The following is a 26,940-nucleotide window of genomic DNA, read 5'->3' as shown; positions in this document are numbered from 1 at the left end:
TATGCTCACTCACACAACCTCGAGAGCCGCGCAGTCAAGGGCAATTTCGTGTACCATACTCATGCTAGACATTGCCAATGCGACACTAGTCCAACTTTGCATAGCGAAGACGACTTCTCACCGTACTTCGCCCACATACAGTCAAATCGCACACATTTATTCCGATAGATATCTTATTGTGACTTTTAATGGGCCGGTCCACTTGCCCCTAAGGTCAGCAAGCATTCTTCAAACGCAGCGACCATCGTTTGATAGATATCCGACCCGACTCCCGCCCAGTTCGTATCCGGACGCAATATGACAGGACTGCCGTTATCTGATTTATTAGCTCCACAGTTGCCTGCTCCGCAAGGTAGGTGGAATGACAGCTTCAAATATGATCATGTGTACTGACGCTCGATTGCAGCAGGTCGGCAAGATGATGAGGACAATACGGCGGTGAATGGCACCGAGATTCGAGAACATTTAGATAGCGCGGTAACACAGGTCCCGGTATCAGAAAGCATGACTTCGGATACGGTAGAGACTGCTCCTGCTGTATCAGCCAAATCCGGCATCGAGGAGAGTCGTTCGGCGCCAAGCCTACCACCATCTCGCTCCCCCAAACCCGACGTGGATATGAAATACGCGTCACCATTACCGGCTATTCCAAGTCAGGACACGACACAACTGGGATCAATGGAAGTGGGATCTCGCCAGGGCATTGTCGATGAAGGAGAAGACAGGTCGGAGGTCGAGCAGCCAATCCTACCGGCTTCGCGAAAACGAGATGATGAGGAATTTAGCACGCTTGAGCCTGCAGGGATATCGAATATTGAAAACGTGTTAAAAAGTGGTACGGGCACCATTGGCAAATCGCGCGAAAGTTCAGCGGAACCACGGCGGAAACAACAAAAAACGACTCACACGACTAGAGAGGAAGACGGTGACGTGGATGTGAGGAACGGTGATGCCACAGCGGAGAGAGGTGGCGTGGATGACAAGAATAAACCGGTTCGGGGAGGTGCGCCTACGAGGCGATATCTAAACGAGCTGATTACACCGGCGTTATTAGATGGCGTAAAACTTGTTGCAAGGGAGCAGTATGTATCAATTAAGTTGCTGCGTTGTGCAAGCAAACTGTAAGGATGGCTTATGCTAATGATGATTTAGGCCTGAAAACCCATTAGAGGTCTTAGGGAAGTATTTGATTGAGCGGAGTAAAACTGCGCCGAAGAGGAGCAAGTCCAGCGTCAAGCAAAAATCCTCCAAGTAAAGCGAATCGTTCGAGTCCTACATGCAGTGGTAATTATGTAAGTTATAAGTTGGCACGATTGGCGAGGTAGACGAGTTCGCATTGCCAGGCATGGCATGCATGAATCAGTTGTATCATAGCAAAGCCGAGTAATCCGTACTCAAGCTTTTTCAACTAATGCAGTAACAAGGGTATCACACCTCAGGGTCATAAAGCCGTTGAACAGTAATGTACCAGAATGATGATAAGAACATTGTACAATTTATATCATTAAAGACCTAATCCTAATACAACAATTTTCACAAAACCATGCACAATTTTAAGCGACCAAGGCGGAGGCAGTAGAAGATTCGCTAAACCAGAGTTAGTACTCAATTTTTCTTAAAATGTCACAAAATAGGTATATTACTATTTCCAAACGGGAGGCAAGACACCGACAGACTTATAGTATCTGGCAAGCCGGTGGATTCTGCTCTCAATCAAAATCAATCTGAACTTGGAATCCTTGTCCTTGCGATTGCGCTCGAGGTGCTTGCGGACAGCGACGGCCTTCTTGATCAAGTGGTACAAATCTTCGGGGATCTCAGGAGCGAGACCTATATTGAACATATTAGCACTGCTGATGGCTTTCCGGTCTCAATTCGACCATTCTATAATTGGCGTTCATTGACAATGAACCACTCCTTGAACCACTTCTCTTGGCCAGAACATGCCGATGAAAATGAAAATCATATTACCGTTCGACTTCAAAATTCTGAGGATCTTGTTACCGGTGACGACCTTAACCTGGGCAACACCGTGCGAATCTCGCAGGACTACACCAATCTGAGAAGGCGAGAGACCCTTACGGGCGTTCTTGATGATCATCTCGACGATAGACTCAGGCGAGAGCTTGAACCAAGCAGGAGGATGACGAGAGTAAGGAGTCGCCGAGGACGACATACCTTTGCCCTGTATTCACCGTTAACTTCGTACTATAACGAAAACTTGGTTTCACCACCAAGTATCATCCGCCTCGATCATTCATCATGTCCAATAATAACTACTGACCTTGCTGTGCATGCGACCCATATTGAATTATAGTACCGATATGATAATGACTTGAAAAAAGGTGTGAGAGGCGGTGGAGCCGGCGTTGATCTATTTTGCGCGTGTATACTGTCGTGATGGTCAATTGCAATTGGCGTTGACACACCGCCGAAACACACCGACACTGAATTTGTAGGGTTTTATGTGTTTGTGGTCCATGGCTTAGGGTTCATTGGGAGTTAATAAAAGCAGTCACAAATTGTAGCGACGCATTGCGGTACTTACGGCATATTCGTTAGGGCTGTGTTTACGAGTGCCTCACGCTTAGTACTACTATAGGTGTTCGCGAGCAAGGCTATTGCTGTACCTATTAATGGCTCTCAGCTTAAAATGAATATGTTCGTTTGTTATACAGTTGAATAGGAGAAACCACCGATAAGTTGTAAGCAGTCTTTCCACAATTTCTTCCGCGATCTCAATTTGCGCGTGGGATAAATCGTCGCGCATTTTACCAAATGATGATTCTCATTTTCTTATGTGTTACACATAACTGGCATCTCTAATACTAGAGCGAAGCTTCTGTTTCGGTCCATGACTATGTTTGGCTTGACGGCTAGTCTGATTTTTATTGGAACATTTGTTTCAAATCATGGAGTGTTGGGTGACGGTTTGAGTTTACTGGATTGCATGGCTAATAGGATAATTGCAGATTAACAGGCTCCACTGTGGCATTAATGAATAGTATTAGTATATGTGCCAAATATGCATATTGTATAATCATGTCAATGATGAAGCCCCCTCCGTGTGATTTCTTTACCGCCAACGACAGCTCTACAATACAAGCCGCGAGGCACAGCCCCTTTTGAATTACGTAGATGCCATACACAAGCTACCAAATCTGTGAAGCCAAATCAAGCGTGATTACTTTATAACGAAGTGGATGTTCACTTCTCGCGCTATAGGACCTGAAAGCGATAACAAGGGTCTGTTGTACCTGGCCTTGAGGGACGTCTTATAAATTATAAATTAGTCGCATCGAGAAGGGATAACGGTGATCTGTTTCCATTAAGATGTGGTAGGGCTCAAGATATATCTGTAGATATGCCCCCCTGCCCCTTGGATTTTGGTACTGATTGGGCACATGTCCAGTCAGAGTTCATAGTTATTAGATATTTTCTAGTTATTAATAAACAAAATGCGGCCATTAGTATTGGTATACCAGAATTTACAGATGTGAGAGCTGAGTGAATAATACTCGATAGCGACAGTATTGGCACAGAGGAGAGTGAAGGTACTTAGAGCCGACGGCTGCACATGAAAAAAGGTGCTAAAGCTGGACTGTGTGCTGAATGTGCCGGGGGATGGCTCGACGATGGACTTCGAAGCCGAGTGACGGCATCGACACCTAGCCTTCCGAATGCGGGGAGGGCCCCGTTCACATGAACGCCGAGCTCGACCATAACCACCAGCGATCACGAGCACACAATATATATCTAGTCACCCGCGCTGCCTTCTATTTTCTGCCGTAACGTCAACCGCAATCTGGCCTCCTTATTCATATTTATCTACCAATATCACAATGTCTCTCAAAGTTGGTTGGTCTCCTACAATTAGTGACAGCGCCGGAGGCAACTGCAAGGCGATTTAGCCAGCTAACTTGTAATCTCGCAGATTCATTCCCATCATCTGCCGCGTTTGACCTCATCAAGGCCTCTCTATCTGACGAGAAGGAGAGAACTAGTGCCATTAAAAAGGTGCGTTACGCTTCAGCATCCATACGAGTGTCGGAGATGATCGGATTCGATATACTGACATCTGTGCTGGTTTAGGGCGGTGCCATCTTTGCCTTCTCTCTCACAAACCCAAAAAATGAGACTGACACGTGGTACATTGACCTCAAGTCAAGTGGAACCGTCGGCAAGGGCTTGGGTCCGGACGGCAAGAAAGCCGATATAGTTCTCAGCCTTAGCGATGACGACTTCGCGAAGTTGATCGAGGGAAAGGTATAGTCAAGCTTTCGTCGTTTCTATTTATTTATCATGGACGATACTAACAGTGGAAAAGGCCAACGCGCAGAAGCTATTCATGTCTGGCAAGCTGAAGGTCAAGGGCGACATCATGAAAGCTTCTAAGGCTGAGACAATCTTGAAAGCCGCGCAGACTAAGAAGTCGAAGCTATGAGGCTATCGCTACTTGATAGATTCTATTAATGCGCATCAAGTTGGATTTTGACGACATTTATTGGTAATTGCTTTAATTGCTTTGGAAGGATATCGGATTTACTGTGCGTGTTGAATGTCGGCATACTGTATATTTTGTCACAATTCATGACGGATTTTTGCTAGCGTGCTTCTAATTTGTGGTTTTCTCGAATATGGAAATAAAAGTACGTCAGATGTCACTGCAACTCATTTCTTAAGTCTCTCGATAATATAATTGGCCCAATCAAATCATTTACTAAAGGTTGTAATTAATAGATATCTAATAGACTCTAACAAGTGCAACATGCGAACAACAACGTCGATTGTTTAAATCACATAGGAGACAATAGATGTTTATTATGGCGTGGTTGTTTTCCGTCGTGAATTTACAAAACCTCTCTGCCTGAGGAGCTCAAATTGCAATTAAGACCGGTTGTTTTTCAGGGAAGTTAAATTATCTCTCATCTGAGTTAATTCCAATTTTCGAAGTCTGGAAATTATTTGTTTCAAGGCAGGTTTTCTACTGATAACTGATTTATTGTGGAGTTAGCCCTGTTTCGTGGCAAGTTATCAAGAAATCGAATGAATTTGCGAATTAGACTCAGGGGTTGCTGGTAGGACTCACTCCGAACAGCACTTAAGAAACTTGGCAACCGTGAAGGTTTTAGGATAATCTTACTAAAGTCAGTGTCCGATGATGGCCAAACTGGTTAAATAGTACAAAAAATTTAACAAACCGCGCAAATAAGGCATCGTATTACCACCTCATATTGCCAATTCAGAGTATCAGGCTGTAATTATTAAGCGGGTTGCGGCTCATGTCACGCTCATCGTGTTGGTGGGTGAGGTGGTTCCTGATAGTTGCATTCGGCACTGGCCAAGGGCTGATAAGGTTGGTCAATCGACGGGAACACTCTAAAAATGTTGAAGTTGCCTGCTCATACCCAACCATTTATTCGCCAATTTAAGCCTCAATTCAGCGACAAGTGCGAATAATGGCAACAGTACTCGAGACTCTTGTTGCCAAAGCGGTCGCCATCCGTGACGAATCGTGCGCGAAGGTTGATCCGCCGCTTCCTGAGCTGCCGGACCCGCTTCCGCTGAATGTTACAGGTATACCGGCTCTTCTATTGACAAAGGAAGAATGTGAGATTACGGAGACGGAGCCAATTGAGCTGGTTGAGAAGATGGCGAAGGGTGAGCTAACCGCCGTGACCGTTGTGAAGTCGTATCTTCGTCGAGCAGCTCTGGCTCAAAAAGTGGTATGTATTTTGTCCATAAGCTTATTTTCGTCGCAATTGGTCGTTAAATTGCAGGACGCTCCCTATGCATGTGTCTCCTGAGTTAACCGAACGTATTCAAGTGTTTTGATGCCATTCGTGTAGCTAATGCTTCTAGCTCAATTGTCTTACCGAACTCCTCTGGGACCGCGCAGTTGCTCGTGCAACTCTGATCGATGAGTACTTCCAAAAGACCGGCAAGACACTCGGTCCCTTCCACGGTCTTCCAATTTCCTCTAAAGAGCATTTTTCTGTCAAAGACCGCTACGTCAACGCTTCTTTCGTCGCTTGGGCGGAGAAAAAAGTCGACAAAGACGCGCACGTTATCGAAGTCATGGAATCTCTCGGTGCCGTCCTGTTTGCTCGTTCGACTCAGCCCCAAACTATCATGCATGTTGAGACAGAGACGATACTCTACGGCACGTCGTACAATCCATATAACCGTAATCTCAGCTGTGGAGGCTCGACCGGTGGGGAAGGCGCGCTTCTCGGATTCAACGCCACGCCGCTCGGCATGGGTACGGATATCGGCGGATCAGCGCGTTGGCCGGCAGCATCTAATGGACGTTATGGAATGCGTCCGACGGCTGGTCGAGTCCCCATGGGCGGATTGATCGGTCCTACCCCTGGAGCTGAATCCATATCCGGAGCCATTGGTCCGTTGGCGCAGTCGCGTCGAGCAATGGAGTACTTTATGAAATACGTCATTGGATCGAAGCCGTGGATTACCGAACCCGGATTGCTCGCTGTGCCGTGGCGCGAGCAGGCACTGACTCCTGGTAAGCTGAAGATCGGTGTGCTGTGGTCTGACGGCGTGGTCAACCCGCTTCCACCCGTCAAGCGTGCGCTCCAAGTCGTTGTCGACGCATTAAAGAAAGGCGTTCCCGGATGGGACATCGAGGTTATTCCTTGGGAGCCTAAGATGCATGACTATGCCTGGGAACTCACGTCACAGCTGTACTACACCGACGGCGGCGAGAAAGTGCTTGAGCTCCTTGCATCAGTCGGCGAAGAACCGCTGCCTCTAACAAAGTGGATATTGACGGAGAATCCGTACGTTCGGAAGCAGGACATTCACTCGCTTTGGGAACTGCATTCGAAGCGGGATGCATACCGAGCTATGTATGCCGAATATTGGAATGAGTCTGGCAAAGACGACGGCCATCCGGCTGACATTATTTTGTGTCCTGCCGCGCCGGGAGTTGCGTGCTTGCATGGCACCGCCAAATATTGGGCATACACTTCGCACTGTGAGTAACTGCGCTGTATCGTACTCTCTAATTATTCTAATGAGGCGCAGGGAACTTCCTCGACTATCCAGGGGCGGTATTCCCGGTCACGACAGTCGACCAGGAACTCGACGTGCCAGAGAAAGACTATACGCCGATGAATTTCCAGGACAAATTCTTCTACGATATATATTCGCCAGAGAAATTTGTTGACGCCCCCGTTAATTTGCAATTGGTTGCGAGACGATTCAACGACGATGTGCTTTTGCAAGCGATGAAGATTGTTGAAAACGCACTCGGAAGAGATTCATAAGCCGAAGTAATTATTCGAATATTTTGATGGCGTAGAGCTGTTTGTATAGATATGAGCCAATGAATGAGTTTGAAGAAAATGTTGGGAGGTCTTACGCGTCGTGTTTGTTTGTTGTGGGTGGCGCGTGGTCGACACGACGCGTTGACACGTAAACTCGCTTGTGTAACGTACTGTTTTTGTGTAACGCATTACATCAATACCACGCGAATAACTTTCTGAACACTTGACCCCGAAGTACCATCCATGTCAAACAGCCGCAGATCCCATTGGACCATGAATTGACGTCTGATGCACCGGTTGTCTTTGAACTGGTAGCCTCAATGGTAGTTAGACGACAGCCACAACTGACAAGACCATTGTTAGTATGCTCAGCTGATGTTGTGCTTGTACGACACAGCCGGTTCAATAACAACAACCCCCTTTACAGCCCAGAGCGTCATATGTGCTATCGTCCTCTGTACTATATATACTAGCGTCATCTGTGCTATATCGTCCTCTGACATATATTTTAGCGTCATCTGTACTATAGAGTCCTCTGTACCATCTATCTATATATATTTATATATATCCGACTGTCGCTCGCACCTGCTTTCGTTTTATCTTCCCATACTTGTCTAGACTCTTCCCTCGCCTGCCTAATCGGACTTTCATCCTGACACTTTTGGTACCTGAGCATCATATACATAGCAATGAGAGGACTGTATCTAGGGGTCTTAGTGTTTCTTTCCGCGCGCCGCGTGGTAACTGTTTCCGTGGACGATTGTTTCGCGGCATGTGGTACGTGTTATAGCATTACTCTACGCGCTCTGCGTTATGTTATAGAGTGTTAATAGCCATGTTTAGGTTCTGCGGTTGTATTCGCAAGCCAATGCGGGACCGACACGTCCTGTCTTTGCGCGTCTGGCTCTGGCTTCGTCACCACTGCGACAACGTATTAGTGCGACAGTTTACTTAGCGACTTCATCAACTAACTGTATCGTTTCAGATGCTTAGACTGCGCCGGACCTAACGATGCGAATATTTGGTCGTCCTTTGAGCCATTCTTGACGGACCCGTTAGCGACTTGTGCGTTGCCTACGACGCCTGCTGGCGCGACGGCCAACACTCCGACAACGTCTACCACGACATTGACTTCGACTAGTGTGGTTACTTCTACCATTACATCTACCGTTGTCATAACGAGTTCGTCTAGCTCTAGTACGTCGACATCAATTGCCAGTAGTACCACCCTTTCCAGTAGCAGTACTACGACAACGTCGTCTAGCCTTACTACGTCGACATTGGTTGCCAGCAGTGCCAGCACTTCTACCTCAACAAGCAATGCTGCGACGACATCTACCAGCACCTCCTCGTCCAGTCGAACGTCATCAACAACGTCCCCAACTCCTGAAAGATCGTCAACAACGTCGACAGGTTTGGTGAGCTCGTCCACTTCAGCAACGTCCTCGAAGTCAGAAAACATATTTATTTCGACAACAATTGTGTCTCCAACACCAACTGCGATGTCTTCCACGGCTCACGCATCAACCACGACAACGAGGGTACTGCAGAGCACAATAACGAGTGGAAGCCTTGTTATCATAATCGAGTACACGACCGTGACTTCCTGCCCATATACGTCTTCATCCACCTCGTTCACATCGGTACCGAGGATTCATACAATATCGTCAACTAACTCAACATTTGCACCTCCCCAAACATCCGCGTCAACCAGAAAACAAGTATATACTTCCGCTAAAACATGTTGAAAATGAAAGAGCTAACTTGTCTGTCTTTAGTCTGGCACCTCGACTTCCGCGTCCTCATTATACACCGGCCCCGCGTTCCAAGGGTCGGCTCCTCGATCTGCCGATCTACCTTCTTCACGTGCGACTTTGATGTCGGTTTTTGGCGGCGTAATTGTTTGGTTGGTTGTGCTCATGTAATACGAACTGGTTGTGGTCCTTACATATCGCTGGCATAATAATGTACTATTTCTGGAAATTTGGATTCGCTTGTTTGCTGTATATCCATGTCGTTCTGGTGTAGAACAAGTCAATACTTGTTTTGTGAATAGATAAGCTTCCTTGCTCTGGATTAGCCGATCTTGTCAGCGAATTCGAATATTTAATTGTATGTGCCTTATGAATCATTAGTGTGCACTTGGTTAGAAGAATATGAATATGTATAATATATGCGACATTGCAAAATTTAAAATAAGACTGAAATCATTTAAGTTACCCTTAATCGGGGCAACGGCATTGGGTTAGGTCTTCTTTAAAGTGCTTTAAGGGCCTTGTACTTAAAGCCCTAACTTGCTTGCCCTAAAGCAGTCACACGCATTTGTAAGGGCGAGCTGCCAACTCTCATGTACGATAGCATCCCATACGAATTTGTATGTGCAGAGCGGTATTCCAAGAAAACCAAACCACCACACGGGCGTCGACCTCCATCTAACGAACGATACGATTACTGCTTGCCCGTTTGTTCTAGCAGCCAACAATACTGAACTACACCGTCACAGCACAATTTCGACACGTTATTTCGCTGTTTATAATATAAATATGAGTGCAGTCACTAAGGAAATCGGCGGTGTAAGTGCCATTTAGTTACTTGAATTCGATTGGGAAGTGAGGTGGTGCTGTGGAGGATGCGGTTGACGACTTGATGTGGGATTGTTGGATGATGATTCGAAGGTGAAAGATGGATGGGGATCTGTGGAGGAACGTGATATATAGGAGGAGGAAGGTTATGGATTAGCACCACTTTAGTTTAGGTGGGTCATTGCTTTTATGGATAGAATGCTGATGTTTTCAATCACAGGCAAGCAACGGCGGCAAGCGTGTCATACCAGCCAGCAAGGCTTCCAAATGGTACCCAGCAGAAGACATCCCTGCCCTTAAGAAGGTAAATCTCTACAATACTAAGCTTCTATGCCGATATAAGAGCAGAAATGCCAATAGAGAATGAATGACTCGCCTCGGCCTAAGATATTGGAATGATGTACTTACAACTATTCGAATAGGCCCGCAAGACCGTCCGTCCCGCTGTTCTGCGTGCTTCTCTCAAGCCCGGTGCAGTTCTCATCATCCTTGCCGGAAGATTCCGAGGAAAGCGTGTTGTTCTGTTGAAGGCTCTTGAGGATGGCACTCTCCTCGTCACCGGCCCATTCAAGGTGAACGGTGTCCCTCTGCGGAGGTAAGTTCAATGGAATCATTGACTTTCAAACACAAAGAATAAGAGGCTAATAAATTCATGCAGAGTTAACCCTGCGTACGTGATTGCCACTTCTACCGTCGTCTCCGTTGACTCCGTCGACGTTTCTACTTTCACCGCTGCGTACTTTGCGCGCGAGAAGAAGTCCAAGAAGGAGGGCGAGGCTGAATTTTTTGGCGACGACGAGAAGAAGCAGAAGAAGGTCATTACCGAGACTCGTATTACGGACCAGAAGACTGTCGACACCGCTCTATTGGCGGAGATCAAGAAGGTTCCGGCGTTGAAGGCGTACTTAGCCAGCAGCTTCAGCTTGAAGAAGGGTGATAAGCCGCATCTCATGAAGTTCTAAGCTGGCGAAGGGTGTAAAGAAAGAAAGGATGGAAAAGGCGTGTGTGATTTGGTAACTGGTGAATTTCTTTTTCCCTGAGTCGGTTATGTTCATTGTCACAAGGGTAAAAAGTTTAAAAGGGAATCTAGTGAACAAGTTCGACGAGATTTTGTACAAATATTCATTAATACAGGACTACGATCAAAAATTTGGTTATTACGAGCGGCTGCTGATGAAACTAATAATGTGCCCTGTATGGCTGCGATACTACTTACTGGAAAAACATTGTTAGCCCATTTTCGTCAGTATTCGACGAAGAGTACATATAAAAATCTCTGAAACGTTAGTTCTTGAATTACATTCCAAAGATATAGGCTCCTAAAATCCACCAGCAAATACCCATACCCTCTCGTATTCGCATCTTTTGCGAAGTTACCCTGCCGCCGTGTCTAGCTAGGCTTCTCACTTTATCCACAACGCACAACTCGCCGACTGCCTCGCTATACAGGCGTCGAATAGGGATTACCCGAGGAGTCACCAACGGCGGATAATAAGATCGGTCTGAATCGACGTTATCCGAATCAAATATTTTGGCTGTCGTTGAAGGAGAACAAGGAGTGCAAGTGGTTGGAACAAGTGTTAGGTCAAAGGGGTCGTCGTTCTTGCACGAGACAGTTGGGCTCGGAATCCAACAAGATCAATCCGTTCAGTTGATCAGATAGTACATGCAACTTCGAAGTGAGATCGCAGGTCCATTAATATTACTGCATACGATTTTGGCGAAAGGTGAGAGGATTCTGATCAATCCTTAACGATTTGGACACTGCGTTGCAGATCAGTAGCGGCATTGCCGGTCAGAACACAACTTAATCGAGGAAAGCGGCTGAAGATGTCGAATGTGGGCAGTGAGCAGTGGAGCAAGAATGAGGAGGAGATGGAGTTTCCGGCTGCTGAAGTTATGAGTGAAAGTAGTACTGCTGCTGGGAATGTGGGGTTTGGCGAGAATAGCATGATGGAGGGTGTGGAGAAATATGATGGGAAGGGCGACGAGGGGGAAGATGAAGAGGACGAAGAGGAAGAACGGGAACGGGATCAGGAGGATCAGGAGCAGGAGGAAGAGGAGGAGTCATATTATGGTTCGTCAAATTTAACTTCACAGTAATGAGAATTGGGCAAGGCTGATGAAAACAGAATCTGGATCATCGCGATCAGAAGTAGAAACCTGGATATCAAGTTTTTGTTCAATACGCGGTCATGAATATTTCGCAGAAGTCACGGAAGACTTCATTGAAGACGATTTCAATCTCACGGGTCTCAGTTCCCTGGTCCCTTTCTATAAAGAAGCACTCGATATGATTCTGGACTATGATCCTGATCCAGGTAAGTTTGGTTTCGACAAATTCCGGGATATTTTGTCTAAGTCTGTGTAGATGAACCGTCGCGACTGCCGAATATGCCAGTAATTGAAAATTCTGCGGAACAGTTATACGGTTTAATACACGCACGTTTTCTCCTCACACGAGCTGGTCTCACAATAATGGTGTGTCCTCTTCTTCTGCTCTGGCAAAAACGTATATCCTAACCCTACCTCTAGGCTGAAAAGTATGATCTCCAGCATTTCGGCACATGCCCACGGTATCTCTGCCACCAAACTCCAGTCTTGCCGATCGGCTCAAGCGATCTCCCAGGCAACGACACGGTCAAACTATATTGTCCTTCTTGTGCGGATATATACTCCCCCATTGGCAAAGAACAGAACGAAGTCGACGGTGCGTACTTCGGGACTAGTTTCGCGGGCTTGTTTTTGAAAACGTATACGGACATTCCTGGCCCGTTCGGGGTTCCGAGCGTCAAAATCCTGGCAGCTTCTGCACCACAACAAACTAACGACGTCGCAACGAATTCTTCCAAAACGAGCGCGGCGGCAAGCACGACAGCTGCGGGCGGGCAACCGAAATCTGGTGGAGAGACTGAGAACACGAACGGGGACGGGAACGATACTACTACGACGGCGAGCACGGCCGTGACGACGACAACAGAGAGTGAGGCTGACAAGTGGGATATTTATGACATGCACCTATTCGGCTTCAAAATCTCTGAACGGGCGAAATCGGGACCGAGGATGCGGTGGTTGCGAGAACGGCCGAGGGATGTAAGTGAGCTGGGAATATGACCGTCACGAAGGCATGAATGGAATAAAATGTGTACAGGAGAAGAAGTTAATGGAGGACGCAGATTGATGAGGCATGAACGTGTGTTTTATGACTTGCGCGCTGCGTATCATTTTGTTCGGTTTCGTCCTCGTTTTTGATTTGTGTTTATTTTTTTGCGTTGTATCGTGTACAATATGTAAAACTGCTCTGTGTCGTCGTCTGTACTCGGAATAATCAACTTCCATGCATCATTTGTCATTTGTAGAGATATAATACATACTACAGCTTCTGCTTGACTGTGGAGATAACAACAGATACACAAGATACATCTAGATCCCACTTCCCACTCCAGTATGCTAATATCATGCCCCACTTCCAATATACATTCTAATCAACCATATACTAATCACAAAATCATCACAAACCCATACCGCATACATTATATACAACAGCCAAAGCCAACAGAAAATGACCCAACTCCAAACGACAAGAGACGCTCATTCGAAATGTTTGTAATAAGTCTATACAAAGTATTTAAGCTGTGATGTTCAAAGTACCCTGCGCATCATGCTCGATTAGTTCATCGAGGCCCTCGTTGTCGAGGCTGTTGAGCACGTCCTCGTCTTTGTTGAATCGTCTGAAAATTAAGAAGAAGAAGCATCCGCAGAAAAATGTAACGATCGCGAGGGATGTGTAGGTCCAGACCATATCAGGGTCCTTAGCAGTAGGCGAGATAGCGATACCGAGTGCGGAACCGAAAGCATTCATCAGGAGGTACATTGACATGACGAAGGACTTCATGGACGTCGGGGCTTTGGTGTATGCATATTCGAGTCCAGTGATCGAGGCAAAGATTTCGGACATGGCAATGAAGAAGTACGCCGGGGTTTGAATTGCGACGTGAACGTCATTTGGAATCTGGCCGCCGCTGGAGGCGTCGCATGCGAGCGGGTATTCGTAGCAGGGACCGGACGTGTAGATCAGGTGTTGGACGATAGCAGCGTAGGCCATGGCGATTGTGCCAAAGAGGAAACCAAAGAAGATACGCGTAATGGGCTTGAAGGGTATGCCGATTCTGCGGAGGTAGGGGTACACGAATGAGTCGCAGATGGGGATGAATATGATAATCGCGATGGGGTTGATATTCTGCATGATATCGTTCGGGATGCCATGCGTGTTCATCTCACCAGCTTGCGAAACAAAGTTGTTTACCATCTGACCGTAGACCAACCAGTAGATCGGGAAGACAACGAAAACCTGGCACGCGATGAGAGCACGACTGACTTCGTCGACAAAGTGATCGGCCCAGGGGACGGCCGACAAGCCGTGCTCGCTACGGTATGATGGCTTAGCGGCGACCATCTTGCGGTGAGTGGCAGCAATCCACAAGATACGGAACGCAGTCGGAACGATAGATCCACGGGGAGGCTTTTTGACGTAAAATGGTTTGCCGATAATCAAGGCGACAATGCCAATGAAGAAAAAAGCAAATGGAAGCAAGTACGCAGCCCAGAATCCGACATGTAGCTCCAATTCGGTGGTCGCGATTGCAGACAGCGAGCCGATGTTAATACACAGATAGAAAATCATGAACAAGGATTGGATAGTGACGGCAGGATCGACAATGACACGCTCGCCAGACTTGAGCTCCTTGATGTACCGTTTGGTGTTTGTATACTGCTCGGCAATCAACGGGGACACGTTCGACTTGATACCACCGGTTCCGAAACCGATTACAATCATAGCAGTAATAAGACCACCGAGAGACGCACCATGGTCGATGGCGACAGGAAGCGAAGTCGCGAAGATGATCAACAGACCAACCACGTATATGCCAGCAAAAACGGAAATGGTCTTGTATTTGCCCCAATACTGGTCAGCAATGACAGCTCCGAGTATCGGGGTAACGTACGCCCAGAATTGGAAGAAGTAATTGAGAGCCGAGGCCTTGCTCTGGCCAAGACCGATCGCACCAGGGCGGAGACCGCCAGGCGCGTTCTGCATGTAGTTCATGAATGGGCCAGTGATACCTGCCCTTGTTGTCAGTTATGCTAGATACAGAATAATCAACAACCACAACTAACCATAGTAGGTAAATCGCTCGCAGAGCTCGACGATGGCGACAAGCCAGGCAGCGGCGGGGAGTCGGTCGGCAACATGACGCAGAGTGCGCAGATCGTGATCGGAGATTTCTTCATCAGCAACCGAGCTGCCAGTGTACTTGTTGTCGTAGGTAGGAAGCGCACGCTCTGCGTCGACGATTGAACCGACGGTGACATCCTTCTTGGTCGAGTCGGGTGCTGCAAGAGGGTGGTCTGCCACCTCCTCGGGATGGGGGCTTTTCTCAACAATGTCAGTCATTATAACGCGACACAGGAATGCAGAAGAAGGAGAGCGCAAATGTGTGGATGGGAGAAACGCTCGCGACGAGCCCAGCGGCAGATTATATTTGACGCCAGACAAGGACTAAGCCGAGTCCTTGTGTCGTGGCGAGGAAGCATTATTTAACCCGACGGCGACTAACCATGCCGGGACAGGCGCACACGACAGGAGCTCCAACTTTCTCGAATCCTGGTAGCCAAAGCCAGCGAGGTCTCCGCGTCGGCCAATCGTACACATAAGATATAAAAAAACAACGAGCGAAAAGCAAGACAATGTACCTTCTCGTAATAGCGAATGTATCGAGGTTCGACGCATTCGAGTCCGACTCGATGTCGTCAGACGGTAGCGGCATATACCCCGTAGCGGAGTGGCGGGAGATACGGCCGGCCATGGTGTGCGATAGTCTTGTTTAACCTAAGGGCGACGGTAGTCAGTCTCAGTTTCACGGTTGCGGGTACGTGGAGCGCAGAACCAAAAAAGAGAATAATGGATAACAATTGTAGAAGTCGGCAACGTGACCACAAGCGATGTAATGGTAGAGGCGAATACACTGAGATGCAGATTTGACAGTGCCGAACAGGTCCTCAACCTTAAATTGAAAATGGTACAGGCACCGCAGACGACGAGTCGTGGACTGCCATCCGATATTTCAATGCCGTATTGGACTTGCCTTCGATGCAATGATGTGGATCGCTCATGTCCTGCACTCCCACTCAGTGCGATGAAGTCGGTTGTTCGAGCTACAAGTTCGTGCGGAATACACACAAGACTGCCGTGCAGCGAGTGACAACGAAGATTTGAAATTCGCTTACCTTCAGGGAGAAGATCGTACTGGGGACGACTGCTGGATACAAATGAGTGGCGAATATGGAAGCTGGCGATTGTCGAGTTGACAATGGGGGTGTAGATGTCCAAGTGCGGCAGTATTCAGTGTGGCGGTCGCCTTGTCCGGGCGTGAACAACGCCAGCGTAAGCGCACAAGCATCGGGCCCTGCATAGGCACAACTCCCACGTGCCAGCACGTTTCTGCAGGTACGCACCCTAACCTCGGATGATGCCAGGCGTCGTTGTCACCATGGTGTTTCGCAAGAGATGGAACGCGTTGTTTTCTTCGGCCAAATGCTAACGATGGAAATGCTTCATGATCAGATTCGCTGGGCAGGATGTTGCTCTGGAGAGCGTGCGGCGCGAGGCAGGGCCGTTTCTTAGGCGGCAGGCGGACTCGGAAAATATTTTGTGCGGGCGTGAGGCCCTGAGCTTGTGTGACGTTGCCCGGCTCCGACAGTGCGGCGCGCCAGCGCCATCGACGCTGCCTGTCATATTCGCTAATGAGATCCCCCGCCATTTGCTTGTTTGCAAACATTTCATGCCCACTGATATCGTAATAAGCCACCAATCTTCTTCCTAACCAGGGCCACTGGGCCAGGCGGCTACTGGGGCCTTTGCACGTCGCTGGATTAGACCCATCTATGATTGTACGCGAGTGACAGAGTTCCCTAGCGCGAGCTCGAGCCTGCATGGTCCGAGCCTGGCCGTGGCCCCCTGGGTCCCGTTGGTCACGACCCGTCCACAGTTTGCCTCGGCTTCCGCTGTGCAAAATAAAAATCGCCGCTCCGTCAGATCCACGCGTTGCTGGTCGTCATTGCCGACGTGACTCGTCAATTCACATTTATGCTCATTTGGTAGCGTTCTGACCAATTCCTTCCCACTGGTAGTGCTGCGAACTGAGTGTAAGTCGGGCTGATCGAAGTGATGCAAGGTTGAGTAGATACTTTTACGGACTTCGGTCGTCACTAATAACTTGACGTCTCTAAAACATACTTCTTCGGATTTTCTGAATTGAACACAGAAGGCCGGTTCTAAGTCGCGGAGTCTAGTTCCACGCTAGCAGTTTGTACAATTAATTTCAGCTTTCCGCCCCACCATCACTAGCTGAAACGCTTTCGTCCTCAAGGTTCTCCAGTCTATTTGCCACTGTCCTTTAGCTTGTCTTGTCCCTGGCATCTGATTCCAGCACTAGTTGCTGCACCTCGTATATATCTGGATAACATGCCTTGGCTCAATGTTTCCGTCGAAGTTTGCTTCGAGACTTCGAATTGCGATTACTCTAATAATACGAAGCTGTCGTTTGTCTGATCATGTGTTCATACAGCGACGTCACTGCCTCGGTGTTGTTCTTGCCAGTCTCTCGCCTCGACGCTTATTCCATCGGCTGTCGGCGGTCTCGTCATCACGTCTCAAACATACACTCAGTAGAATAGTAGAAATTGTATTTCCGCACAGCGAATAAAGTTGAATTAAAATTTACAAGCTCTAAACCGCCGGAAGACCTTCCAATTTCATACGACAAACCCAGTAGCATCGACAATTTTCGACGCAATGGCGTGGTACACCGAGGTACAGTAACATAGAGAAAAATTCTGGGCATATCGCGAATACGGGATGTGGGGCGGTAGATAAGGATGTTTAACGTCAAATGTGTGGTAGTACGAACCAGCATAGGACATTTACAATGCTTCATATAATACAATAGATACTAACAGCAGGAATAGTGCAAACTCATTGATCTTGTTAGATTAATGCATTTCTAATGTTCATACTCGATCCCAAATCACTGAACATTGAACCTTGAACAATAATAGCAGCATTTGTCGTCAAAGATCAATTCGTGGCCCACTGTAAATCAAATCAGATTCGGTGAAGACGACCTAGTCCAATCATTCCCTCGTCGAAAGCCGCTCATAACCTGGTCGGTAAAAAGCTAAATATGATCAGCTAATGATGACAGTCTATTTGATCGTCATGGTGAGCGGAATTCAATATCCGGCATACGGAGATGTCCAGTCTGTTCGACAGTCATCAAATCCCAAACATATCTAATTCTTCTACTGCGCGGGAGTGTGGCTTATGATATAGTGCGGCTCAATCCGCCACATTTTCAAACCACACACCCCAATTGGAGATTTTAGCGTCATCCACCCCCAGGTTGGAAGTCTCACGACTGTATCTTTGCACCAGCCATTCAGCATATAATCCAACGTGAGTTCCTCCGTTCCGGTATTTGATACAAGTGGGAATTGCCAAGATATAGCGACGAGGATGCCGTTACGGATGCCGCTCAATCTGCCGAAATGGCTGGCTGAGAATTCGCATTTACTCAAGCCGCCTGTTAATAATTACTGCGTCTATCGTGGCGGATATACGGTAATGGTACGGCCGCCCCTTTGTCTTTCTGTTTGAATCACACGGGAAATGTTGATTACATTCTGTTATCAGTAAATTCTGCTTACATTTGCCGGTAGATCGTCGGTGGACCGAATAAGCGGACGGATTATCATATAAATCAAACACCAGAATGGTTCTACCAATACAAAGGACAAATGCTACTGAAAGTCGTGGACGAAGGGAAATTCAGAAATATTCACATTAACGAAGGCGATATGTTTCTACTACCAGGTTCGTCCATTCAAGTCTTCTTGGCTGCTTTTAATAATAGGCCCATACTAATGACACGACGCAATCAGAAAACGTACCCCACAACCCGGTCAGATTTGCAGACACGATCGGCATCGTGATAGAGCAACTCCGCCCGAAAGATTCCGTCGACAAACTACGTTGGTATTGTCAGAATTGCAAGGAAATAGTGCATGAAGACGCGTTTCATTGTACGGATTTAGGCACGCAGATTAAGGATGCTGTACTTGCTTTTACGGATGATATTAAGAAGAGGACATGTAAGAACTGCGGGACTCTTTGCGATGTTAAGTAGATGTTTGCGTGGGATATAGTTTGGCGTTATAACTTACTCTGGCATTTTGGATCGTCGGATGGAATGATTATGGAATCACGGATCAGCATAATTATTCGATGTACTATTACGGAAACAGAATTGCGACACTCTACATAATGTTCTAGTCATCTATATCACCTCGGTTTGCCAACGCTGCCAACATCCTCATACCTGCCATTCAACAACTCCTCCATTCTCCTCATCTCCCACCTAACTTCCTCTTCAAACTCCTTTAGCGCTCGCAACTCATTCCTTCCGAACAAAAACCCAAGCATGCCGTCGATGACACCCGTGACCGCAATCACCGTCGACCCCAATACGACTAGAAATCCCGGCCATCCACTTTTGACCCAGAAAATACCTACATGTAACCCCACGACAAGCACAATTGAAATCCAAAAGTGGAGTAGTCGGTAATACTGCTGTGCGCGCGCCGTCGGCAGGTAGCTGGCTATGACGTCCAAAATAGATTCGTAATTCGCCAAGGGCAAATTCGGAGGTCGAGCACCTTCCTCCGCCTGCTCTCGACCTGACGCAAGTTCGGATCTTGCTGTAGGCAGAATCCTCAGCGTGACCGAGACGCCAAAGTGGTCTGACGCAGAGACGTTTAGACCGGGTACTTTGTCAATGAACGTTACGTCTACCGAGTCCACAGTTGATAAATGCGGGGCGTGGAAGCAATAGTCCAGTCTCTTAGCTTCTGAAATATCCCGATCTGCACGCCAGGTATTTAGAAGCGAGTCACACGTCACGCCGAGAGTGGTAATTTGCTTCTCAGGTGACAGCGACGCAGGAAGGATGTGCTCCGTACTGGTGCCATGCACAGTTGTCCAGCTGTCTTGTAACCCCGCCCGTTTGGTCAGCAACGCATACGTCAAACTATCCGGTCTTGAATTAAAATCGCCAACCGCAATAGCCAAATGTCCCCTTTCCACTGCTGCCCGAATCTGCCGCGCAAGTTGCCACGCTTGGGATGTCCGATGACACACATACGACGCGTCGCCAGGTCCGTACGGTGCATGCATATGAGTATTAAAAACCTCGATAGCGATTCCCGACGGATGCCGTATTATCGCACTTGCGATACCCTTCCCGACGTACCAATCTCCTCTGAAAAACGCGCTGGGACGGCCGTTGATAGTGTATGGCGCCATGCTAATCGATTCTATGGGAAACCGGGACAATATTACGAGTCCTGAGCCAGCTAATATCCCACTGTAGAAGTACTTTGCATAGGGATATTGTTTATGGGTTCGCTGGCGAAGGTATTCGTAGTCTGTGGCTACCCAGCATTCTTGAAGTGCTATGATGTCGGCGTCGGAGGTGCCTAATTCGTTTGCGATGAAGCGCATTCGCTGTTCCCGGAGTTTGGAAACGTACTTCAGGCCCCTTGAGATACATTAGCATTATCTACAATTTGTAAGAATTAGGACTTACCAGCAATTTAGCGTGAGCATACGGAACTCGAGGCCATCAGGTCTGTCTGTTCGAACGGGGCCACTATAGCAAACAGAATTCTCTGACGACCCCGTCGACACAGTCACGGGAAGCAACGAAATTCCCGACATCACACCTTCAGTATCCTATCCGTGCTATTGTGACACTAGTGTACGAAATACTAGATCAGATTGCAGATCGGACCGGCGAGCTACTTGGTTGGCCGTTTTTGCAATTTCACGAATGCTGCACGCCTGCACCCAGCTTACAGGAGGCGAACTCCCAGCGGCAAATCGGCAGGTGCAACCCCTGAAATCTTGAATTCAACGCCCAGTCAATAAATAAATAACTTGTATGGAAACTTTGATAAATTCATTTTGCGTCTATCATTCAACAATGCTAACCCTAGTAACGATTACAATAATTCCCTTCATATCATACTTATGTTAAACCAAAGAACCGATACAAAAAAATGACGAACAAATAACAACAATGCTCAGAAACAGCTGAAGCGATGCAAATAACAAAATTCTAACGCAAAACGTGCAGCTGAAAAACCTTGCTCAAGTTGGCGTATGGTGAAAGCGAATGATAAACCAAGCCCTTTAAACCCGACGCTGCTATATAGTTACAAATCTTATGTTTTGAATCATTCGCTCTCATCAGGCCAACCTTATTATGTCACAGAAAACAAAATCACGACAAAAGCTTTGAAACTCTATAAATTTACACGTTGGCACTGTATCCGGCTGCCCATCCTTTCCGCTTGCTGATGAACTTCCTTAGTTCATCGGCGACTAACACTGAACTTGATATCAAGACAAGGAGAAGGAGGTCCCGGAATCCAAGGGCTTCAGTCTGGAACACCCGTTGCAGGAAGGGCACATAAATGACAGCCATCTGCCCGAGGATCGACCCTCCAACCGCCACGTTGAAAATCTTGTTGGACATGATTCCGATCTCCGTGATACTTTTCGTCTCCGATCTGCATCCAAGCGCGTTAAACATATCGAAGAAGACGAAGCAAGTAAAAGTCATGGTCGTGTCGCGCGCAGTGACAACGCCATCTTTCATCTCCAGAACGTAGATGAACATTGTACCGACAAATATGAATGCAGCGGACAAGAGCGTGCGTTTAAATAGCTTTCCTGTCAGAATCTTGGCCTCACGCTGACGTGGTGGACGAGACATGATTTCCGGGTCGACCGGCTCCACGCCAAGAGACTGAGCTGGTGGACCGTCCATTAGAATATTGATCCACAATATCTGCATGGCGTTGAGGGGATTGGGGAGACCAATGGTGGTAGCCAAAGCGACGAGTGACAAAGCGGCAATGGAGGTAGAGAGCTGGAATGTTAGGAAGTTCTGAATATTAGAAAAAATGGCTTTGCCCTCTTCGATCGCTGACAAAATTGTAGAAAAATCGTCATCTGTAAGAATCATATCCGCTGCCTCCTTCGCGACGTCAGTTCCCATGTTACCCATGCTAATACCAATATCTGCCATCTTGAGCGCGGGAGCATCATTGACGCCGTCTCCGGTCATAGCAACAACATCACCCTTGGCCTGGAGAGCACGCACGATCTTCATCTTGTGCTCCGGGGTGGCGCGAGCGAAAACAGTGACTGTATTCATTGCCTCCTGAAGTTCGATCTCTGTCATATTCTCGATTAACTCTCCTCGCATGATCGCCTTTTCGTTACCAGTGCCGCCAAAGAGAGGAACTCCAATCTTGCGTGCGATTGTAGCCGCAGTAACTTCACTGTCACCCGTAATCATGATAACCTTGACACCACCTTGAGAAAGCTTCCAGATCGATTTCGAGACATTTTGTCTAGGAGGATCGTACATGCCCACAATTCCGGTAAACGTGAGTCCAGATGGGTTCTCCGTAGTCTCACCAGTTCCGAGGGCAAACGCAAGAACACGTAGACCTTCTCTAGCCATTAATTCAGCAGCATTGATAATCTTCATCTTAGCAGCCGCATCAAGAGCGACAGTCCTGTTGGAATTAGTGAGAACCCCATCGCAAAAGTTGAGGATGACTTCGTAGGCTCCCTTAACGTGGATGGTAGCTGGGACGGCAGAGGACGAGTCGCCGACCTTACTGGCGATGGCCATCCACTTTCTAGACGACGAGAATGGGGTTTCGTGAGTACGAACACGCGTGGGCCGGACGTCTTCCATTTGGAAATTTTCTAAGACTTCGCTGAGAGCAATATCTGTAGGCGGGCCGTGGAATTTCCGTTCTTCTTGATCGTAGACGGAGTTGTTGCAGTTAGATCCAATCAATAATGTGTTTAGGAGCGCATAGTTCCCTTCGGCTGAGACTTCATCTCTGACTTCTAATGGCTCGGTCATATCGAATGTCCAGGCCTTGGTGACCGTCATGTGGTTCATAGTGAGTGTACCAGTCTTGTCACTACAGATAACATTGACGCAACCCAGGGTCTCGACGGATGGTAATCTTCGCATAATCGCACGGCGCTTGGCCATTCGAAGGACGCCGAGAGCCAGAGTGACGGTGACAATGATAGGAAGACCTTCTGGGATAGCAGCGACGGCCAGGGATACACCGATCGTAAACATCTCGAGCCATCCTCTGCCCTGGATAACACCAACAACACAGATACATCCAATAACGCCAAACGACAAGTATGATAAGTCTTTCCCAAGCTTATCCATGCTCTGCTGCAGGGGCGTCTTCGGCTTCGCAATATCAGACATCATAGCAAAGACTTGCCCAAATTCAGTCGACTTGCCGGTGCCAATGACGACACCGCTACCTCGACCATCGCGAACCAGTGTGCCCATGAACCCACAGGATCGCCGCTCATTGACCGGGATGATAGACGGATACTTGGAGGGATCGATTGGATCAACCGTCTTCTGGACGGGATGATTCTCACCAGTTAAATTGGACTCGTCGATATGGAGATCGACTGCATTAGTGATACGGACATCAGCAGGCATACGGTCACCAATTGAGAACGTGACAAGATCGCCGGGAACGAGATTGGTCGCTAGAACGGTGGATGTGGTCTTTCCCCGGACAAGGTGGGCATGGTGCGGCACAAGGCGAGTTAGAGCCTCCAACGACTTTTCTGACCTGTACTCCTGTACAAACCCGACTGCATACGCAAGTTAGTGATTGCACACGCTATCACCGTTACAATTGACTGATGTACATACCGGTGACAACGATCAGAATCGCGAGAGTGATGGAAATCGCGTCGTCAAGGTTACCCATAAAAAAAGAGACTGCCGCCGAGGCCAATAACAACAGTATTAGTGGATTTTCGTAGAACTGCTGCATAAACCGCCATGCCAGGCTCTCCTTCTTGTCGTCAGCCAGTTCATTGAGACCGTGGATGCCGCGTCGATAGGCGGCATCCTGAGGTGACTCTAGACCCCGTTCGAGGGACGTGTGTAGACGAGCTGCGGTCTCCTGCGCGGTGATAGAGCAGTAAATCGCAGATGGCGACTGAGAGGTCCGGCCCCCAGGTAGGTTCGTCAATGGAATAGCCGACTCCATAACAGATGTGGAGAATTGAGCCAGATACAAAGAGTCGTAGGCTAAGGCGGCACAGGGTGGACCCCAAAAACAAAGGTGTCCCGGATATAAGTCCTGAAGCAGTCACCGTCGAGGCCCAATGCACCGCCCCAGCGCTAACTAATTTATCACTGACGCTACTACTTAGTCCTACAACCTGTCACCCGGCCACTGGCTCGATGACACCAATGTCGACATCGCACCAGCTTAAAACGATAACTTAGCACATTTTATATATTATCAACTCGTCAAACGAGAACAAGGAAATGCACAACCTGCACTGATTATACACTTCCATAACTTGATCAGAGGTCAACACTTGCCTGGTTAGGACTTAGGACGTGCTAAGTAGAAGATGTACCTTACGCCGCGAAACTTTCGAGGCAGTACTTAGGGTCGAAATGTCTCTCGAGTATCTCAGCATGCTTATTTCCACCAACAAACCGTGATAACTCACATTGAATGCTTCGATGTGGAAGGGTTTCGTACTGGTGGAAATGGCTCACACTCACATACTCAAGGGTCTGGTGTCTTAGTGCGTGTTTCCAGATACAAACGGTATTTGTACCGCCTCTCCGCCAGTTTTCTCCTACGTCCCTTATCAGTTGGCTCCAAACACTTTCGCTATAAATGGAAAGAATATAAATGTAATACCAGAATTATTATTATAGCGCAAGTTAAGGTATTATTTAAATTCACAATATGGCATGTTGCTCTGATTAAGCTTTCGAATTACTGAGCAGGCGGTTCATGCAAATGAAGCTTTGGTTGCCGAGATGCGCTGTCGACTTCCTGCCCATTGCCAGTAATCTATGCTAAGGTCTGAAAGCAAGCCAGTCGAATTTGCACAAATTTAGTAATTTCAGGCAATAAGGGCTAACTTAGTCGATTGATTGAGCGATTTTGCTGCACATTGCATGATTGGTTGGCCTGCTCCAGGATTGCGGTTGTCCGGGCATGTTCTCCAGCTTACACGTGGATCAGGTCATTATTATAACAACGATCTACATACCAATGCCATAGCCACTCAATTTATTTGTAGCCATTCTATATTTTCTGGCAAGCACTCCATAGAGTAGCTCTACAATGAGCCCAATACGTTCCGTCGCTGTGCTGGGTAAGTCACTTTCCAATTCTTAGCACTAATGCTAATTCTTCTCCACCAGGCGGTGGGATCTCGGGTCTCTCGACGGCTTACTACCTCGCCCGCGCCTTGCCACACGATGTGCCGATTACTATCTATGAGTCCTCAAAGCGCCTCGGCGGATATATCCAGAGTACTCAATTAGCGCTACCGGGTGTGGACGGTACAAGCGACGACGGGTTCGTTCTATTCGAGCATGGTCCGAGAACCCTTCGTGTCGGTAAACGGGTCAGCTCTGTGAATATCTTCGATTTGGTCAGTTTCATTATGAGAACTTAGCCAATTGATGAGGGGTTCTAACTTCATGCAGATTCGACGACTAAATTTGATAGATGAGCTCATAGTGGTCCCGAAAAGATCTGCCGCAGCCAAAAACAGATACATTTTTTACGATGGGAAAATCAACATGATCCCGTATTCAATCACATCGATCCTGAAATTTTACTTCTCGCAGCCATTGTTCCGGGGCATGTTGCCCGAAGTGTTGCGGGAGCCGTTTCGGCGGAACAAGCCCAAAGCAGTGGTCGAGGCTAACGATGAATCGATTGGCAGCTTCATGACAAGAAGGTTTGGTCCTCGGCTTACCGAACGCTTGATATCTGGGGCCATTCACGGGATTTATGCGGGAGATATAAACCAATTGAGTATCAAAAGCATATTAGAGTATCTATGGAAGCGGGAAAAGACTTGGGGTAGTGTAGTGCCGCTTTGGAAGAGGCGGGAGGCGCCTGGCAGCAAGGAAAGCGAAAATCCATACGCTGAGAGACATAACGAGCATTTGAAAGAATTGCTTGAAGATAATAAGGCGTTTATGGACTCATTAAAGGACGCCAGTATCGTTTCATTCAGACGCGGCATGCAATCTCTAGTCGATCGGTTGCAGGAGGAACTTTTGTCATCGGGAAACGTCACAATACGATATGAAGATCCCGTTCGGCATCTCGAAAATGTTGTTGATGGAATTACAGTCACTTCAGCTGAGGGAGTAAGGACATATTCACATGTATTCTCAGCTCTACCATCACGCAAACTGGCTGAGCTTGCAGAACCCCCACTCGCGGAGTGTCTACGGAAAATCCCTTCCGTCTCTGTGAACGTCGTTAATTTATTTTTCAGGAAACCTCGATTACTCCCCGTCACCGGCTTTGGATATCTCCTTCCGAAAGCTGTTCCTCGGGAAGATAATCCTGAGCGGGCATTAGGCGTCGTATTCGACTCTGATGCAGTTTCTCGAGACCATGGCGAAGGAGCTGTTCCCGGAAGTCTGCAAGACTCGGTCGATGGTACTAAGCTCACTGTCATGCTAGGGGGTCATTGGTGGAACCACGACAAGCCCGTCAAAGAACACGATGAAGCTGTCGCGCTCGCAAAACAGCTGATTTCGCGCCAAATCGGTGTAAACGAATCGCCGGCGCTCACACAGGCCACATTCCAGGAATCCTGTATTCCGCAATATGTCGTTGGACATCATGCTAATTTGAGTGCCATTCACAAGGCCGTGCTGGCGCAGTTTAATGGCAAGCTCATTCTAACCGGCGCCTCGTTCTTGGGAGTGTCGGTCAATGATTGCATTTATTTTGCAAGGGTGGCCGTCGAGGATGCTGTTGATCATAGCGGAAAAGGAATATCGGGCTTGGAGTCGAAGGCGCTCTACGATTATTAACATATTGCT

General features: G+C 47.7%; 12 protein-coding genes across 12 annotated transcripts; 8 read left to right on the top strand and 4 right to left on the bottom strand.

Moving 5' to 3' along the window:
• The first annotated feature begins 77 nt into the window (after positions 1–77).
• On the top strand, positions 78–1,528 carry V1508DRAFT_463541 (uncharacterized protein). Its single transcript, XM_066942870.1, has 3 exons — positions 78–352; positions 407–1,082; positions 1,153–1,528. Exons 1-3 carry the CDS (start codon positions 298–300, stop codon positions 1,253–1,255), a joined length of 834 nt encoding a protein of 277 aa, XP_066794000.1. The 5' UTR covers positions 78–297; the 3' UTR covers positions 1,256–1,528.
• On the bottom strand, positions 1,480–2,425 carry V1508DRAFT_374745 (40S ribosomal protein uS15). The gene is made up of 4 exons (XM_066937562.1): positions 2,285–2,425; positions 1,972–2,185; positions 1,644–1,830; positions 1,480–1,587 (listed from the first exon to the last, which is right to left on the bottom strand). Exons 1-4 carry the CDS (start codon positions 2,303–2,305, stop codon positions 1,554–1,556), a joined length of 456 nt encoding a protein of 151 aa, XP_066793999.1. The 5' UTR covers positions 2,306–2,425; the 3' UTR covers positions 1,480–1,553.
• Positions 2,426–3,842: 1,417 nt separating this feature from the next.
• V1508DRAFT_434312 (SCP2 sterol-binding domain-containing protein) lies at positions 3,843–4,444 on the top strand (the record flags this gene model as incomplete). Its single annotated transcript, XM_066942020.1, has 4 exons — positions 3,843–3,858; positions 3,935–4,017; positions 4,093–4,266; positions 4,328–4,444. 4 exons carry the CDS (start codon positions 3,843–3,845, stop codon positions 4,442–4,444), a joined length of 390 nt encoding a protein of 129 aa, XP_066793998.1.
• A 714-nt stretch (positions 4,445–5,158) lies between these two features.
• Positions 5,159–7,487, top strand: V1508DRAFT_390460 (amidase signature domain-containing protein). The gene is made up of 3 exons (XM_066937919.1): positions 5,159–5,726; positions 5,863–6,994; positions 7,045–7,487. The coding sequence occupies exons 1-3, from the start codon at positions 5,460–5,462 to the stop codon at positions 7,284–7,286; spliced, it is 1,641 nt and encodes a 546-aa protein (XP_066793997.1). The 5' UTR covers positions 5,159–5,459; the 3' UTR covers positions 7,287–7,487.
• A 488-nt stretch (positions 7,488–7,975) lies between these two features.
• Positions 7,976–8,676, top strand: V1508DRAFT_358762 (uncharacterized protein; the record flags this gene model as incomplete). The annotated part of the gene is made up of 5 exons (XM_066937077.1): positions 7,976–8,063; positions 8,130–8,217; positions 8,272–8,483; positions 8,578–8,579; positions 8,605–8,676. The coding sequence occupies 5 exons, from the start codon at positions 7,976–7,978 to the stop codon at positions 8,674–8,676; spliced, it is 462 nt and encodes a 153-aa protein (XP_066793996.1).
• Positions 8,677–9,700: 1,024 nt separating this feature from the next.
• Positions 9,701–11,132, top strand: V1508DRAFT_422987 (60S ribosomal protein eL6). The gene is made up of 4 exons (XM_066941106.1): positions 9,701–9,859; positions 10,089–10,172; positions 10,291–10,463; positions 10,527–11,132. Exons 1-4 carry the CDS (start codon positions 9,830–9,832, stop codon positions 10,828–10,830), a joined length of 591 nt encoding a protein of 196 aa, XP_066793995.1. The 5' UTR covers positions 9,701–9,829; the 3' UTR covers positions 10,831–11,132.
• A 100-nt stretch (positions 11,133–11,232) lies between these two features.
• V1508DRAFT_422985 (casein kinase II regulatory subunit-domain-containing protein) lies at positions 11,233–13,276 on the top strand. The gene is made up of 4 exons (XM_066941105.1): positions 11,233–11,945; positions 12,001–12,189; positions 12,240–12,349; positions 12,404–13,276. The coding sequence occupies exons 1-4, from the start codon at positions 11,699–11,701 to the stop codon at positions 12,980–12,982; spliced, it is 1,125 nt and encodes a 374-aa protein (XP_066793994.1). The 5' UTR covers positions 11,233–11,698; the 3' UTR covers positions 12,983–13,276.
• A 75-nt stretch (positions 13,277–13,351) lies between these two features.
• Positions 13,352–15,920, bottom strand: V1508DRAFT_230732 (POT family-domain-containing protein). Its single transcript, XM_066936310.1, has 4 exons — positions 15,817–15,920; positions 15,623–15,758; positions 15,047–15,300; positions 13,352–14,992 (listed from the first exon to the last, which is right to left on the bottom strand). The coding sequence occupies exons 2-4, from the start codon at positions 15,733–15,735 to the stop codon at positions 13,497–13,499; spliced, it is 1,863 nt and encodes a 620-aa protein (XP_066793993.1). The 5' UTR covers positions 15,736–15,758; positions 15,817–15,920; the 3' UTR covers positions 13,352–13,496.
• A 2,323-nt stretch (positions 15,921–18,243) lies between these two features.
• On the top strand, positions 18,244–19,191 carry V1508DRAFT_230606 (3-hydroxyanthranilic acid dioxygenase). The gene is made up of 3 exons (XM_066936309.1): positions 18,244–18,554; positions 18,647–18,800; positions 18,869–19,191. Exons 1-3 carry the CDS (start codon positions 18,444–18,446, stop codon positions 19,111–19,113), a joined length of 510 nt encoding a protein of 169 aa, XP_066793992.1. The 5' UTR covers positions 18,244–18,443; the 3' UTR covers positions 19,114–19,191.
• Positions 19,192–19,196: 5 nt separating this feature from the next.
• Positions 19,197–20,857, bottom strand: V1508DRAFT_374723 (Endonuclease/exonuclease/phosphatase). The gene is made up of 2 exons (XM_066937561.1): positions 20,572–20,857; positions 19,197–20,523 (listed from the first exon to the last, which is right to left on the bottom strand). Exons 1-2 carry the CDS (start codon positions 20,700–20,702, stop codon positions 19,269–19,271), a joined length of 1,386 nt encoding a protein of 461 aa, XP_066793991.1. The 5' UTR covers positions 20,703–20,857; the 3' UTR covers positions 19,197–19,268.
• Positions 20,858–21,159: 302 nt separating this feature from the next.
• V1508DRAFT_230563 (uncharacterized protein) lies at positions 21,160–24,424 on the bottom strand. The gene is made up of 2 exons (XM_066936308.1): positions 23,764–24,424; positions 21,160–23,702 (listed from the first exon to the last, which is right to left on the bottom strand). The coding sequence occupies exons 1-2, from the start codon at positions 24,104–24,106 to the stop codon at positions 21,298–21,300; spliced, it is 2,748 nt and encodes a 915-aa protein (XP_066793990.1). The 5' UTR covers positions 24,107–24,424; the 3' UTR covers positions 21,160–21,297.
• Positions 24,425–25,210: 786 nt separating this feature from the next.
• Positions 25,211–26,931, top strand: V1508DRAFT_399278 (uncharacterized protein; the record flags this gene model as incomplete). The annotated part of the gene is made up of 3 exons (XM_066938252.1): positions 25,211–25,241; positions 25,291–25,523; positions 25,579–26,931. 3 exons carry the CDS (start codon positions 25,211–25,213, stop codon positions 26,929–26,931), a joined length of 1,617 nt encoding a protein of 538 aa, XP_066793989.1.
• Between the last annotated feature and the right edge of the window lie 9 nt (positions 26,932–26,940).

Source organism: Lipomyces doorenjongii, assembly GCF_038497915.1.
Source record: "Lipomyces doorenjongii strain NRRL Y-27504 unplaced genomic scaffold V1508scaffold_54, whole genome shotgun sequence".
NCBI classification, from domain to species: domain Eukaryota; kingdom Fungi; phylum Ascomycota; class Lipomycetes; order Lipomycetales; family Lipomycetaceae; genus Lipomyces; species Lipomyces doorenjongii.
Note: the sequence above shows the minus strand (reverse complement) of the source record. Positions and strands in the feature narration are given on the sequence as shown.

Coding starts and splice junctions, on each gene's coding strand:
- V1508DRAFT_463541 (XM_066942870.1), top strand. CDS start 298: ATGACAGGACTGCCGTTATCTGATTTATTAGCTCCACAGTTGCCTGCT. Junction 353..406: donor ACAGTTGCCTGCTCCGCAAG/GTAGGTGGAATG, acceptor GCTCGATTGCAG/CAGGTCGGCAAGATGATGAG. Junction 1,083..1,152: donor AAACTTGTTGCAAGGGAGCA/GTATGTATCAAT, acceptor ATGATGATTTAG/GCCTGAAAACCCATTAGAGG.
- V1508DRAFT_374745 (XM_066937562.1), bottom strand. CDS start 2,305: ATGGGTCGCATGCACAGCAAG. Junction 2,186..2,284: donor TGGGTCGCATGCACAGCAAG/GTCAGTAGTTAT, acceptor CGGTGAATACAG/GGCAAAGGTATGTCGTCCTC. Junction 1,588..1,643: donor TTGCCTCCCGTTTGGAAATA/GTAATATACCTA, acceptor ACTCTGGTTTAG/CGAATCTTCTACTGCCTCCG.
- V1508DRAFT_390460 (XM_066937919.1), top strand. CDS start 5,460: ATGGCAACAGTACTCGAGACTCTTGTTGCCAAAGCGGTCGCCATCCGT. Junction 5,727..5,862: donor CAGCTCTGGCTCAAAAAGTG/GTATGTATTTTG, acceptor TAATGCTTCTAG/CTCAATTGTCTTACCGAACT. Junction 6,995..7,044: donor TTGGGCATACACTTCGCACT/GTGAGTAACTGC, acceptor AATGAGGCGCAG/GGAACTTCCTCGACTATCCA.
- V1508DRAFT_422987 (XM_066941106.1), top strand. CDS start 9,830: ATGAGTGCAGTCACTAAGGAAATCGGCGGT. Junction 9,860..10,088: donor TCACTAAGGAAATCGGCGGT/GTAAGTGCCATT, acceptor TTTCAATCACAG/GCAAGCAACGGCGGCAAGCG. Junction 10,464..10,526: donor AACGGTGTCCCTCTGCGGAG/GTAAGTTCAATG, acceptor AAATTCATGCAG/AGTTAACCCTGCGTACGTGA.
- V1508DRAFT_422985 (XM_066941105.1), top strand. CDS start 11,699: ATGTCGAATGTGGGCAGTGAGCAGTGGAGCAAGAATGAGGAGGAGATG. Junction 11,946..12,000: donor AGAGGAGGAGTCATATTATG/GTTCGTCAAATT, acceptor TGATGAAAACAG/AATCTGGATCATCGCGATCA. Junction 12,190..12,239: donor GGACTATGATCCTGATCCAG/GTAAGTTTGGTT, acceptor AAGTCTGTGTAG/ATGAACCGTCGCGACTGCCG.
- V1508DRAFT_230732 (XM_066936310.1), bottom strand. CDS start 15,735: ATGGCCGGCCGTATCTCCCGCCACTCCGCTACGGGGTATATGCCGCTA. Junction 15,301..15,622: donor ACATTCGCTATTACGAGAAG/GTACATTGTCTT, acceptor TGTTGAGAAAAG/CCCCCATCCCGAGGAGGTGG. Junction 14,993..15,046: donor CGAGCGATTTACCTACTATG/GTTAGTTGTGGT, acceptor CAACAAGGGCAG/GTATCACTGGCCCATTCATG.
- V1508DRAFT_230606 (XM_066936309.1), top strand. CDS start 18,444: ATGCCGTTACGGATGCCGCTCAATCTGCCGAAATGGCTGGCTGAGAAT. Junction 18,555..18,646: donor GTGGCGGATATACGGTAATG/GTACGGCCGCCC, acceptor ATTTGCCGGTAG/ATCGTCGGTGGACCGAATAA. Junction 18,801..18,868: donor CGATATGTTTCTACTACCAG/GTTCGTCCATTC, acceptor CGACGCAATCAG/AAAACGTACCCCACAACCCG.
- V1508DRAFT_374723 (XM_066937561.1), bottom strand. CDS start 20,702: ATGTCGGGAATTTCGTTGCTTCCCGTGACTGTGTCGACGGGGTCGTCA. Junction 20,524..20,571: donor ATGCTCACGCTAAATTGCTG/GTAAGTCCTAAT, acceptor ATGTATCTCAAG/GGGCCTGAAGTACGTTTCCA.
- V1508DRAFT_230563 (XM_066936308.1), bottom strand. CDS start 24,106: ATGGAGTCGGCTATTCCATTGACGAACCTACCTGGGGGCCGGACCTCT. Junction 23,703..23,763: donor GATTCTGATCGTTGTCACCG/GTATGTACATCA, acceptor TTGCGTATGCAG/TCGGGTTTGTACAGGAGTAC.